Source organism: Uloborus diversus, chromosome 4 (genome assembly GCF_026930045.1).
Source record: "Uloborus diversus isolate 005 chromosome 4, Udiv.v.3.1, whole genome shotgun sequence".
Taxonomy (NCBI): domain Eukaryota; kingdom Metazoa; phylum Arthropoda; class Arachnida; order Araneae; family Uloboridae; genus Uloborus; species Uloborus diversus.
In genome coordinates, this window is record NC_072734.1 from 60,285,110 (window position 1) to 60,300,705 (window position 15,596).

At 32.8% G+C, this 15,596-nt stretch overlaps 1 protein-coding gene across 1 annotated transcript in view; it reads left to right on the plus strand.

The window, feature by feature from the left end:
• The first annotated feature begins 3,627 nt into the window (after nt 1-3,627).
• LOC129220362 (trifunctional nucleotide phosphoesterase protein YfkN-like) overlaps nt 3,628-15,596 on the plus strand; it is a 44,269-nt gene continuing 32,300 nt past the window's right edge. The window contains exons 1-2 of the mRNA XM_054854770.1: nt 3,628-3,802; nt 4,166-4,252. Of these exons, the coding sequence (XP_054710745.1) occupies nt 3,628-3,802; nt 4,166-4,252 (262 nt within the window). The remainder of the gene's footprint in view (nt 3,803-4,165; nt 4,253-15,596) is intronic.

The following is a 15,596-nucleotide window of genomic DNA, read 5'->3' on the forward strand; positions in this document are numbered from 1 at the left end:
TTTTGACTCTCTCCCCAATTGTCACAAAGTACTTTTTATAAACTAATTTTTATAAACATATTCGTATTAAAAAATGCTTGATGTCACACTTCTTACTCTTTCCCTCTCCCTTATCACAAAGTCACAATTTTACGACCCCCCCCCCCTCAACCCTTAAACATCGTTTGTGTTGTAGTAATCCACAAATACTTCTTTACTGTCCATCAGGATTGTCGAATTCATTGAAGAAAGAGAAAGTGCGCGATCCTTTCTAGTCAGTTTGAAATTTGTGAATGGCAAGTGTTCCATTTTTTGCCATGAAAGTGAGTGTTTGAAATTCTATAACTTTTGATTGGTTGAATAAAATATAACAAAGTAGCATATTAAATTGAAGGGAATATTAAGTTTTAAAACTTTGTCATTGACAACTTTCATGAATACCGATCCTATGAGGCACTAGGAGCAAATGTTTGACAAAAAGAAAGGATTTTTCCGAAAATCATCGATTTTTTATAACATATACCCGGAAAATTATTGGAAATTTTACAAATATGTGTAGAAACAGTTTCATAGTAAGTTTATTTAGCTTGAATTTTTATTTTAAACGCATTTTTTCCGCCGTTTCCGACATTTCTCGAAAAACGCAAAATTTTCTTCCCCCCTCCCTCCCACCTTCAGCTCACCCTCCAGGGTTGGGGACTTTTAGTATGTTTACTTACTAACTATCCCTAACAATATTCTGAAGTCAAAAATTATCGCATATTCCATGCACGTTACATCCCTGTTTTGAACACTCATTGACTTGACTATCCTGTGATTTAAAGGAATCTTTTCCTGATGAATTTATTCATATTAGTTCAATCATCGGAAAAGAAAGTTCAGTCACCGAAAAGTTAAAAAAAAAATCCATAAACTTGGTAAATGGATACTTTTGCCAACGTAGATACAGCCCTGAAATTGTCTTTGACTTTGCCAATCTCTAATTGCAGTGGAGAACGATCATTTTCGCTATTGACGAGAACTAAGTTGCGTACTCTCATTTCTGATAGTAAATAATCTTCATTAGCTCTATTATCAATGGAAGGAAGTTTGACCGCAAAACTTGGTTATAAGGACATTATAGATGAATTTACTACAAGAAATCAAAGGAGAAAACAAAGGAACGCAGAAAGCATATTGTGATTTACCTTAACCATTTGTATCATAGTTTCTCCATCTGCGATTGTAAAAAAAATTCTCACATGAAATTCAGGAATTTATTTTGGATTTATATTAAATGATTTCTTAGCAAAACATCTTAATTGTCAACTTTTTTTAAAATGAAATCGATATTTTAAACTTTTCTTTCCATCAAAATAATATCCAAAAATTACCTTCATATTTTTTTTTTTTGTGTGTGTGGGGGGGGGGCACCATATTTTTCACTGCCCCAGGGCACCCAGGTGTGTAAATCGGTCCCTGCCCGCGACAGACTTCGTTTCACAATTTCTTTGACGCTACTTTATTTTTTAATAATAGAGATAACCAGAGCCGCCGAGAGCTACGGCAGACCCCTTGTCAGTCATACTCCTCTTCCCATAAAAACTCCTCGCTACTCCTTAAAACTGAACCGGTCGCCCTGAAGGCAAGTTCGGATCCAGTAAGTATTCAAGTAGGGGGCGATTGATTACAGATACCTACTCTTTTATAAATTCCCAACCCGCCGCTCCCTGGCCTAACAACATAAACGATAATCGCAAATTATTTTTTTTTTGGAACCTCCAGAGTACAAAACCCCATCCGATACCTTAACGTCATCAAAAACAGGGGCGGACTGTGTCCCGAAAGAGGGCGCCAACCTTGTCCTCCAAAGGACGCAAAAAAAAAAAAAAAAGAAAGATGCAATAAATAAATAAATTGATTCAAAAAAAAATTTAAATAAAAAAGTACGATGGTACACAGGTTTACGGGTTTAAAGAAAAGAAGAAGAAAAATTGTTAGCTAGCAAAAAAGAAAAAAAAGAATTTTCCACCAAAAAGTAAAAAAATAGAATGAATTTATTTAAAAAAAAAAGGTGTTCAGCCTTGAGTGCGCAAGGACGCATAGGCGGCAGAGCACATCGGCCCGCGGGCCGATGGGCCGGCGGACCAGTTTGCCCCTTATCAAAGGTGTCCCTTGCTTTTTTGGGTCTTCAATTAAAAAAAAAAAAACTTTTCAGCGGAGAGCACCCGAACCGTATCTAATATCTAAGAGCGTCTAAAATTGAGTTTTTAGAACTTCGAATAACTTCCTATACAAAGTTCCGATCATTAAAGTGTTTAGAAATGTGCTACAATTACGTTTTCAAGACTACAAATCTGAAAAATTTCCGAGAAAGAGCCCCCTTTTTCGTAACATTATTGAAGATCGTCTACAATTTTGTTTTTCCTGCATCTCGGCTCAAGGAGGGGGCGTTCGCCCCCATCGCCCCTCCCTTGTATCCATCCTTGGGCTAAAGGCTTATAGACCCCTAGTTTCCGATTCGTCTGGCATGGCCTCTCGTCGGCCCTGTTTAAAACAAAGAAACGCTGTAATACATAGTTTACACGGTTCGGTTGTAGGAATTATATTAAGAAAATTTGGCTCGATTTTATTCTGACACATTTAATGTTCATTCATGTCAAAATTTGCGTCATTTTCATTCATAAAAATAATTTCAACTTTTTTTTAATCAAAGAATTATTTTTTAAGTTGGCAACACATTCACGACGGACTTGGATTGTTTTGGTTGCATCCTCTCTGATCGGAATTATGACAAGCGTGTACTTTCCTAATTAAAATTCTTTTACTATTGGACGCTTGTCGACCTTTTGTCATTCATATTCTGTTCTATAGGAATAAAATGATTTATTCCATCTGGACTTCTTAAGTTTTCTGTGGAGGAATATTTTGATTCCCCTTGGTAATAATTGTTCTGCTTTCATGGTTTTTACTTTTAACATTGCTCGCTGGTGCTGCTTTAGTAACAATTTTGTGCTTTGACAAATTATATTGTAATTCGTACATTAAAATGTCGAATTTATGTGACATCTGACCCATCTTAGAGCTCTTCATTTGGTTCAAATGTGTTTTAACGCCGCATTATTCGTTTCAATTGCACATTTGAAATGCGATATCGTAAATCACCGTTTGATTTAAAAAAAAAAAAAAAAAAAAAAAACCGGAAAAACGGAATTGTGACTCCGGCCCTTTTTTTTTTTTTTGGCCAGAACTCGGACTGTTTATGTATGAAGATACGTTCTACAGAATATAAGGCTTCTGCACTTTTTTTAGTTAGAAAAAATAAACCCTGACTAGACTCATAGTAGCCCTTACAACTGGCTGCTGCTATCATCAAAATATCAGTTGCATTATTACATTGATTTCTGTGTAAAACCAGTGCAGGATGCAGGATTAATTGCTGTCTGGGCCCAAAACTGATCTGGACCCACAGTCCATGGCACAGACTGCAGACTAAGGCTATTAAATTTTTAAGGGGCCTTTTTCTCTTTTCTTTGCGACTTGTTTTTAGCGGGGAGGGGGGGGGGAAGCAACAATCTTAAGGGGTGTTCACTACTGCAATATTAGTATCTTTCTTATTTGTAATTTTTTTTCTCCAGGTTGTGAATTAGAGACCTTGAAAGCACTGCCATGCCAGAAATCAAAGGAGTTATTACCATCCTACACTTCAATGATGTTTATAATGTGGAGGAGCAACAGCAAGAGCCTGTTGCTGGAGCCACTCGATTTTGCTCCGCATTGAAGAGCTTTGGCCACTTGGACCCATTGATTCTTTTCAGTGGGGATATTCTTGCTCCATCCATCAGTAAGCATCAAAATTAATTTTTATTTTTCAATCAAAAGGATGTGATACAACTCTGAGAAATTGAAAAGAAAGTTTTCGTTAACGTAGTTCTTGAATTTGTTTTTGTAACTTAGTGCAATAATTGCACAAGAAATTAAAATATTTAATAACCAAACCATTAATTTTTACTGATGTTTTTATTTTTATAAAAGTACAGATCATTTGTTTATCAAATTAAAAATGTATTTTATAGAATAGATTTAGATTTTATGGAATATATTCATTGCTGATTTAAACTAAAAGTATTTCATCATTCGAAAATTTTTCAACAATATCATTTGCTCAAAAAAAGCTTTCATTTGCATTTTGCATGATCTTTTTCAGTGAGTACGTTTACAAAAGGAGAACAAATGATTCCGGTTCTCAATACCTGTGGTGTTCATTGTGCTTGTTATGGAAACCATGATTTTGGTAAGTAATAATGTCCTTTCTGAAAGTAATTTGTAATTAAATATGCTTAGGCTGTGCAGGTTTCGCCGTTATATATCGGTCGATATATACCACGATATATATCGGATATTTATTTTGAAAATATCAAGATATTTTGATATTTATTTTTCGAACTACAATGTAAACATAACAATAAAAAATAATTAAATTCAAGAGAATCACATGAATGTTATGTTATTTGTTTGTTATTAAAAAAAAAAAAAGAAAATATATAATCAGGGGTCTGTCCAGGATTTTTCACAGGGTCCGTTTCTTGTGGAAAATCAAATAATTTTGTGAAAATAGAATTAATTTTGTAAAAAATCAAAAAATTCCCCCCCCCCCAAAAAAATAAATTTTTTTGTTAAAACGAAATTTTAGAATTTAGAGATGGCACAAACTGCATCAATTAAACTTAAAGTTGAGTGTTTTCCTCTTCTATGATGAGAAAATCATTCTGGATTTTTTTTCTGATATTTGGCAGGGGGGGGGGGGGTGCATCGCTCTTTCAAGTATCAATATTTATCTACCATTCTGCATTATGTTAAATTATACTAGATATACTTCTGTACAATATTTAAAATAATTGTAATAAAAATATAAATAAATAAAACAAAATTCAGAATAGGGTTCAGCATTCAACTTTTTGACCCAAGACTCTTAAAAAGCACAGAATTTCGTTTAAAACTTATAAATTCCGTGATTTTAACAAAAATAAAAAGATATCTCAATTGTTTACCTCTTAACAAAGCGTAATAATAATCAAAAATTCGAAAATTCGGATTCCCATAGCGGATGCAAAGAGATCGCAATTCTCAAAGTGAAGGCATCAAAAGTATAAAAACGGCTTGTAAAAGAAATATTTTTGATAAAATTATTTTAAAATTGCATTTTAGAGTCCTATGATAACATATCATTAATATCTGTGGACACAGTTGACCCAAAAAACAAAAAAAAAAATAAAAAATAAAAATAAAATAAACCATCTATTCAGCATTTTAATTTTTGACTCATAACAGAAAATAGAATTTTGCTTTAAAAACTTGAAATGAGAGTTCTAACAGAAATAAAGAGACTTTTCATTTATTTGAATCCTAATAAAGCGAAGTTAGCTTGAAAAAAAGAACAAAATATGATTCTCATATCAGATGTTAAAAGATTGCATTTTTCAAAATGTAGACATCTAAAGAAAAAAAAAACGGTAATTAAAAGTTTATTTAAAGTTAATCATCCTTGTTAGCATCGAAAAATCAAAACCCATATAATTTTCTCCCAAAATAACAATTAAACATCGCACTGCACCGCACTGTAAAAACGCAAATATTGACAAGCTGACAAAATGATGAGAATATTTTCCAATCAAGTCATTATAAAGGTTCAACGCCAGACGCTAAGTGGTGATAGTTTTCAAGTTGGTAACCCTATCTGAAGCGATCATATTTTTTCCTCACCTTTACTATCCCTTTGCAGTTCTAAGTTCATTTCGCAGATATATATTATTATTGTTTATTAAATCATGAGTGGAGAAAAGTGCTTACCAATGCCTTTTCAGAAAAGTTTACAACAACACCGCTGCTAATTAGCTGTGATAAAACAAACAACCATTGTAGAGTCAGACCAAACAACGTAAGTAGAAGCACAAATTTGTAAATTACAGCAGACACGTGTTTCCGTGTTTCTGCGTTACAGGGAACGCCTTTTTCAATGCAAAAAATAATGAGCTTATGGATGAAAAGACATCCGACAAAAGCCAAGAGCAGATAAGCATGCAGCTTAAAAGATAAAAACAGCGGATTAGCCAAACACCAATGACAAAGTTATAAACCGCTCAGGAACCAATAGGAATGCAAGCAAAGGCCAGGAGCTTTCTCTTAGGTACGACCCAGAAAGAAAGAATTCAATTGGACAAGGATTAAGCCGAAGCTTCAACAAAAAGAAAAGAAATTGTCAGTAACCGTGAACCGCAAGAAAGGAAAAGCAGAATGGAAAACCATGAAATAAAATAAACAGAAACAAAAAATATTCGAAAAAAGGAAAAATAAAGATAAATAGAAGAAAATGGGGGGGGGGGGGGTGTCAATCAAGTCAAAAGTGTAAAAATAAACAAAGGAAGATAGATACAAATGAGTGGGAAAAAAAAGGGGGGGAATGGGGAAAGGACAGTATTAAAGATATGGGAGCCAAATGTTAGAAAAATATGGAACTGCACTAAGATCGTTAACTAAGTTAGAACTGTTCCTCAAAATATGAAAGGATTCCCAAAAGTCAAGATCTGATGAATTGGGGCATTTTTGGATAATCTGAAAAGAGTTAAAATCAAAAGAGTGATTCGAATCCCAACAATGTTGAGCAATACTAGACTTATTTAATTGTTGTTTTTTCACATAATTTTGATGCTCTTTCAAGCGAATTTTTAAAGCACGCCGAGTCTGTCCAATATAGGCAAGTTTACAACTACAGTTAATTCTATAAATTCCACAACAATTAAGAGGGTGAATAGGATCTTTAAGAGAAGAGAATGAAAGTTTATTAATAGGAGAGAACACCACCTGGAATTGGAAACGTTTTAGAATCTTAGCAACCTGATAGCTTACAGATGGAAAGAATGGCAAAACAACCAAATTCTTTCTGATGAAGGTTCGGTTAAGAACATTAGTTTGGGATTTATTTGAAAGTTTTTTATAAATGGAATCAATCAAAGTTGGCGGTACATGCATTATTTTGAGGTTAAGCTGTTCCAAAAACTGCAGTTCCAATTTTATGTTCGGTAAGTTGATGATTGTTTTATTCTAATGAACCAGAATCAGTTTGAGAGTGATGGTTTTATCTATTTTAAACTCCATTGATCCTCATATTCAGTTTTCTTGTGAGAAAGAACGGAATAATTGCATTTCATTTCTTGATGTACTTGTTTCTCGTACTGAAATTTGTTTTGAAACTACTGTTTATCGCAAACCTTTTGCTGTCTCTTTACCTCCTCATAGACTATCATCTCATCCTCCAAATCAAAAATATTCTGCTTTCAATTCTTTTGTTTATCGCGCAATTAATATTTGTTCTTCGTCGGAACTTCTTAAAGTGGAACTTAATTATCTTAAAGCTGTGGCAATTGATAGAGACTATCCGCCAACTTTGATTGATTCCATTTATAAAAAACTTTCAAATAAATTCCAAACTAATGTTCTTAACCGAACCTTCATCAGAAAGAATTTGGTTGTTTTGCCATTCTTTCCATCTGTAAGCTATCAGGTTGCTAAGATTCTAAAACGTTTCCAATTCCAGGTGGTGTTCTCTCCTATTAATAAACTTTCATTCTCTTCTCTTAAAGATCCTATTCACCCTCTTAATTGTTGTGGAATTTATAGAATTAATTGTAGTTGTAAACTTGCCTATATTGGACAGACTCGGCGTGCTTTAAAAATTCGCTTGAAAGAGCATCAAAATTATGTGAAAAAACAACAATTAAATAAGTCTAGTATTGCTCAACATTGTTGGGATTCGAATCACTCTTTTGATTTTAACTCTTTTCAGATTATCCAAAAATGCCCCAATTCATCAGATCTTGACTTTTGGGAATCCTTTCATATTTTGAGGAACAGTTCTAACTTAGTTAACGATCTTAGTGCAGTTCCATATTTTTCTAACATTTGGCTCCCATATCTTTAATACTGTCCTTTCCCCATTCCCCCCCCCTTTTTTTTCCCACTCATTTTTATCTATCTTCCTTTGTTTATTTTGACCTTTTTGTCTTGATTGACATCCCCCCCCCCCCCCAATTTTCTTCTATTTATCTTTATTTTTCCTTTTTTCGAATATTTTTTGTTTCTGTTTATTTTATTTCATGGTTTTCCATTCTGCTTTTCCTTTCTTGCGGTTCACGGTTACTGACAATTTCTTTTCTTTTTGTTGAAGCTTTGGCTTAATCCTTGTCCAATTGAATTCTTTCTTTCTGGGTCGTACCTAAGAGAAAGCTCCTGGCCTTTGCTTGCATTCCTATTGGTTCCTGAGCGGTTTATAACTTTGTCATTGGTGTTTGGCTAATCCGCTGTTTTTATCTTTTAAGCTGCATGCTTATCTGCTCTTGGCTTTTGTCGGATGTCTTTTCATCCATAAGCTCATTATTTTTTGCATTGAAAAAGGCGTTCCCTGTAACACCGAAACACGTGTCTGCTGTAATTTACAAATTTGTGCTTCTACTTACGTTGTTTGGTCTGACTTTACTATTCAGCACAAAGGTATTTATTTATCAAACAACCATTGTATTTATTTGGCAGTAGCAATTATTTATCGCTTGCAGGAGCATCGCAAGAGTGCCGATTTTTTCTTTTCTTTTTTTTTTTCAAAATTAGCCGATTTTGTATAAGCTGATCTAATTTGACTTAAAAAAAGGTTCCAAAAATTATCGGTTTATACACAGAAATATGCGTTATTTTGCTTTCAGATTTGCTTTTTCAATAAACAATTAGTGACAGATCCGATCTTGTTTATCAGAATTTTGTGAAGGGTCTATTTTGTTTGATCGGGATTTTGTGAAAGGTCCGTTTTGTTTGATCGGGATTTTGTGAAAGGTCGGTTTTGTTTGATCGGGATTTTGTGAAAGGTCCGTTTTGGTTGATCGGATTTTTGTGAAGGGTCCGTTAACGGACCCAAATATCCTCTGGCCAGACCCCTGATAATATATTGATATATAGTCAATTCGCTATAACTCAAATCTAAAGAGACCGACGGAAAACTTCGACTTATTGGAAGTTCGACTTACCATTAGTTTCGATTTTCAACATTTTTAAAGAAAAACGATCGAATATTTTAATTAATATGTACATATAACAGACAAAATTACCGAACTTAAAAGTTTTTAAGCACAATATGCGCATTTCAATCAAAAATATTGAGAGAAAAAAAAATCAAAAGCATGGTTTTGATTTTGATACTGCTGGAGCCACTTGAATAGAGCTGATTCTACTTTAGGAAAGGTGCACATCTTCATTTGTTTAAAATTCGAATTCATGGATTTTACCGCTTAAGAAGTTTTTTTTTCTTTTAATATCACTGACAGGGTACTTGCTTAGACACCATTAATAGTAAAGAAAACTCATTCTGTCTCTCAGGAACTTATCAGCAAATAATCAAACTAAAGAATGAAGGGGAACGTGTCTTAACTTAGGTCAGCCTTTGAATAAAGGTGCAATCATTTGACTTGACAGCTTAAAAGCAAATTTGTAGCTTTGTAGCCAAGCAACATGTCAAAAGCTAAATCATTTCCAAATATGTGACTCTTTTATCGCACATTGGCTCAAAAGGTGCTCTTCTTGCTTTAGAGGTCTTTTGTGCAGGAATTGCAAGTGAAGGTAAATTAATTTTTCTCTCATAGTTGCTTGTTCTTTTTTTTTTTGTTCTTTCGAAATAAATTTAGAGTCCTCTTTGAAAAAATTTCGATTTAAAGGAAGTTAACTTCAAGATATTGTTAATAATTAGCACGGAATTAAAGACAAAAGGGGTCAGAACTTGATAAAAACTTCAAGTTATAGTAATATTCAAGTTAACAGACTTCAAGTTATTGCGAATTGACTGTATTTTTATTTTATACTTATAAAATTATTAGTAATGTAAATATTTTAATATACATGCATAGTTAAAAGTTATAATTATAAAAATTAAACGTTTGTCAGAGAAAAAAGGAAAATGTCTTATGGCTGTGCGTAGACAAATGAGTATTTTTATTTCAGAATTTTATAATTTTGTAAAATAAGCTAATAATGCTAGTAAAAGAGAAATGAGTAAAGTAGCAAATGCTTAAATAACTCAATTTAAATTTTAAATGAAAGTGACATAATTCTAAAATACATATTAAAGTTATATGTTACAATAAACAGTTAGATTAATATAACTTATGCTTTTAATAACTTTTTTCTGGAAAGTAAAACAGCTTCAAGAAGATTTAGATCATATTACTAAGTGGGCATATAAATGGGGTATGGCAGTTAATGTAGGGAAATGTCAAGTGCTACACTTAGGTCATGGAAATAAGTGTACGAGTTATAGTTTACAGGGTTCAGTCATTAGTCAGGCAGAAAGTGTTATGGATCTGGGTATCTTAATAAATCAGGATTTCAAGTTTAGTCAACAGTGCAGCATTGCAAGTAACAAAACCAACAGAATGCTTGGATTTATCAATAGATCTATTTCAAACAAATCTAAGAAGGTTTTTCTGCCTTTATATAGGAGTTTAGTAAGACCTCATTTGGAGTATGCTGTGCAGTTTTGGTCGCCTTATCTGAAGAAAGATATTTCTGTATTGGAAAGGGTTCAAAGAAGGGCAACTGGATTAGTAAGGGGACTTTCAGATTTTTATTACGATACCGCACTTAATAGGCTTAATATGTATAGCCTGGAGGTTAGGAGAATCAGATGTTATATGATTCAGTTATTTAAATTTATGAAAATGAAAGATGTTAATGGATTAAATTTTTGCACGGAAAGCAGGACGAGGGGTCATTGTTCTAAGCTATTTAAATCTCTGGCTAACTTGGAAATCAGGAATAACTGGGCAATTCCATGGTGTCGGACGTAAAAGATGAAGAAATATTTCTCAGTTTTAATTCTATTTACCCAAATATAAACTGTTCCAAAATGATCAAATTTATTTACAAGATACTTACTACATCCCACTGAATAAAAAATCATGTTAGGTTTTGAAAATAGATCCCTAAAGTGTAAATTAAAAAATTTAAGAGTTGGTGTCGAACGTAAACATTGGACGTAAACTATTGCTCTTAAATGTAGATGCGTAACAATGATTGCAGTTATAAATATGTAAATTGTGGGTTACATATACTGAAACAAAATTTACCAAGTAAATTCAAAAGTAGGGTTGATTGGGGGAGGTGGGACACTGGGGTAAGAAGATGGGTCACCCCCAAAACTAAAATATCCATATGGTTTTTATACTTTTTTACATTGATCATGTCATGGTTCATCACAGTGATTAGTTTTGCATATATTTGGGTTACGTGGAATTTTTTTCTAGGTCAGAGAATTTAGTCAAAAAAATCTGAAAACTATTTTTTGGCAAGTTTAAGCAGCATTTTTCAAAGATGTGCTTCCCGGTCAGCTTTTATTTTTTTATGATCATTAAACATTCATGTACAGTTTAACTTAAAGTGCATACTGCAATCAGAATTTTTGACTAAAATGTTATTAAAAACTTTTAGAGAAGGGGGCCCCACTTACCCCGTAGGTCCCCACACTATGGGGTAAGTGGTTCCCCCCATAACAGTGAGGATTTGAAAATCAAAAGCAATTCCGATGAAATATTTGTATTAGTGAAATACAAGACAACTACGATGACTTAGTAGGAATTGGTGGTTCAGCTACAAAAACTGGTGGATTCGTTATTTGTGAAACTTACCTGAAAGAAAACCATCAAGATTTATATGGGTTGAATGTTGATAATGGTTCTTCCTTAGCTAACTGTACATAGACGCAGTCATTTAGTGTTTCCAATTTCTTTTTCCACTTATAGCTTTGGCAAATTTGCCAAAATTGATCTGAATCAATTGTATTACGTTCATTCAACACACTTTTCTCAATAGGGGTCCTACTTACCCCTATCAACCCTAAATGTATATACAGTAAATTCACTAAGTTGTTTTTTATGCATGTTTCACTTTAACTTTGAAATTAAAGGCAAGAAAAGGGGAAACACAGTTGAAAACATATGTTGTTATAAGGAGTGTAACAGTGTGGGACGTAAATTTTTTTTACATCCGACACCTAGATTTTAGTAAAAAATATTTATTTGTTACAAAATGAAAATAGGTTACATCAATGAGATTGAAAATTTTACTTTGTACCCAAAAATACATGTATGTAGCTTTAAAATTATTGGCTCAGCATAATTAATTGCGCATTTTGGTGTCGGATGTAAAACACTTAATGTACCCCAGCGAAATTCTTTTAAAAATCAAAATTAATTATATTTTGACACATTTTTGCAACATCACTAGCAACACATTGTATCTTTAAATGGTTATTCATTTCAATTCATAATATTAGTATATATTTTTTGGAAAAAAACAGAATTTCTTCAAGAGTCACCAAATACAGTTTAAAAATACTCAAGATGTTGACCTTAGTTTAACCTCCTGTAGCTTATTTGTAACTGAAGTGATCAAATTTTAGACAGGCATTTCAAAATATACAACTCTTTATCTTTAAACTGACACCTCATTTGTTTAGAAATTTTAATTTTGAAAATTTGATCAGCTGGTTGACCTTATCATGGAATTACCCAACTACTACTTTAGTTGGGTAGTGGGCACTTGGAACAGCTTACTGGAAGAGGCGATAATGAGCAGGGGGGTGAATAGCTTTAAGCGGGCTTTTATCTTCATTGGGGACTGGTAAATTGACTAGGACCAGCCTAGCTGGGCTTAGAGCATGTTGCTGGTCGTCACATTTGTATTTGTAATTTTACATGTAGTTTGATATTTATGTATATGATTCTTTGCTGTTTTTCTGTGATTTTTACACAGCACATGCATATGTGATCAGTTTTACAGAGCATATAACTATTGTTGATAAACAATATAATAGCCTGTATCAGTTATGTAATATTTTATTTTAGAACATTGAATTTCACATTTCGCAATGATTGTAACTATCAAATGTACATAAAAACTATATTAAGTACCTACATTAATTTTTACATTAAATGTATATTGATATACAAATGAAAGAAACATTAGTTTTAAGTCTGCCAATATATTATGATTATAATGTAAAAAAATAAACAGTAATTTGAGGATTACTATTTAAAGACTTTAGTCTGCGTTGATTGAAAATATCCAATATGTATCAAAATATCGGATATACAGTAAAATCTGTGAAGTTGACCACCCTTGTAAGTTGATCACATGTCTAAGTTGACTGCTTTTTCAGGACTGGAATTAGCCCTTTTCATATAATTCAACCTTTGTAAGTTGACCTCCTGTTTAAGTTGACCACTAAAGTAGTGCATCACAAGTGGTCAACTTAAATAGGTTTTACTGTATATCAAAATATTGGAAATTTTCAATATTTTCGAAAATGTCGCGGTATTTTCAAACCCTGGGCTGTAGAGATTTTAACAGTTCAGCATAAAACCCCTTCTCCCTAAAATCAGAAATATTGGACCTAGAGCTATGCACTATACTCAATGAACGTTAATGAATGTTAAAAATCTTGTACTGTTTTGTTGGGCTCGACCAATGGCATTTTTTGGCCGATGCCGATTGTTCAAGGATGGCCGATTGTTTTCCTCCAAATGGCCGATGGCAAAAAAAAAATCAAACAGAAAAAAATTGATAAGAGTGTCAGGGATTTAAAGGATCATTGATTCATTTCACTTTACTTCCTTTCTACCAATAAAGAATTGTAAACAAAAAAAAAATCAGATTTCAACCTAAATTTCTATTTTACGATTACCCAATCTATACTTCACAAGTTTTTTCGCCACATCTGTACATGCATATGTACCTAAGAATATATATAGATGACTGAAATATCCATTTTGAAAGCTTCCTCAGCTAATTATTGCAAATTCTCTTGTGATGTCGTCATGCGCGTAAAATTGTGTCACTCAAAAATGTTATGAAATAGTAAATTGAAAACTCATACGTAAGTAGTATGTTCTAAAAGTTCTAGGACAAGTTTTATAAACCCTTACCCTGAATAGTTCACATTACCGAAGCACATCTATCTACAAAATAGTCAGCTTGAAGGACTATGCATTTCTGCCAACGTTCATGTAGCTTTTTTAAGTACTTCTGGAAGACATTTTTCGCAGCCTCCTTTAAGGCCTCTTGCGCTGTTGCTTTAACTTCATCGTGGGAAAGAAGACGATTTTCATGTTGAGGATGCACGGTTTGATTGGTCAATACTCTGATATGACAAACCAATAAAATAACGTTTCGTCGGAGTTAGCTCCATGTGACTTTTACCTGTTCACAGCAAAAAACATTTGCATGGACGCCGCTTTCATCCGCCAGGTGAAGATAAAGCTGCATCATAGAAGGTAGCAAAAAATGGCTTCTAGGCGTGTTCCCAAAAGTTATATGAACACTGGCAGAAGTACATAGTCTTTCAAGGTGACCTTTTGAAGGTGGATGTGCTTCGGTAATGTAAACTATTCTGGGTAAGGTTTTATACAGCTTGTCCCCGAACTTTTGGATCGTACTACGTACAATCTGCATAGAGTGTAGTTATGCTTCTCCTTTTTTTGACTGCTGTATGATGAAAGAGAAAGAACAACAGCCAAAAAAGAAAAAAAAGAAAGAAAGGAAGAAAAAAGAGGAAGAAAAACAAAGAGACTGTTTAATAACCAATTGATTTTTTTTTTTTTTTTTTTTTAATATAACATTCAACTAAGATTTCAGTAATATTGTAATAATGTATGGATTTAGGTACATTAAACATAGTTAAAAACGTTAAATTATGTTGTTTAATCATTAAAAAAATAAGAATAAAACTATGAAACTGTCAACAAATTACGCAATTAAAGTGGAAAAATTGCACGTAGACATTTTTTAGTCATCAAATTAACCAAAAAAAAAAAAAAAAAATGTTACAGATAAATTACAATATTAAATCAAAATAGGAATATTTTTATACTTTTTTAAAATTTATGAATAGAAAAGTTTGCATTTTTCATGAAAGCTATAACAGTGACATAAATTTTGCTGAAAGAAGAAATAGCCATGAAAAAAGCGAGGTTCTTTAAATGCCGCTACAATAAACAAACTCAATAATTACACCAAGTTAATAACTGAATACATATACTACTTGATCTGATGTTTGCACAGGTAATATTGAACAATTTGATTGTTTAATCTTTTATGAAGCTTTTCAAACAAGTTCAAATTAAATTTTTCAATTTAACAATTTTCTGAAATTTAAAAAATTGCATAATAGAAAGTCCTTGAAACTTTTCTATAAAAAACGAAAATATCTTATTCATTGATTTTATATAAATACATAAAAATAGCTACTTACAACAGAAAAAAAAAATCGATCGCTATTTTAATGATGCAAAAAAGATGGCGCATTACGAAATATAGGTGAAACAAGTATGAGAAATACGCAAAATGACATTTCTTGACTAAAATAAATAATCGCTAAACATTTAAGAAATGCTTGAAACGACGAGGGAGGGTTGGGGGGGGGGGGTGTCACCCACTGATTTTGGAGTAACTCACACTTCGGTCTTATTTTTACTTCCTTTTACAAAAAAAAGGAAGTATTGTATTCGCGAAAAAAATTTTACTAAAAAATCAGCCTTGTTTTCCAT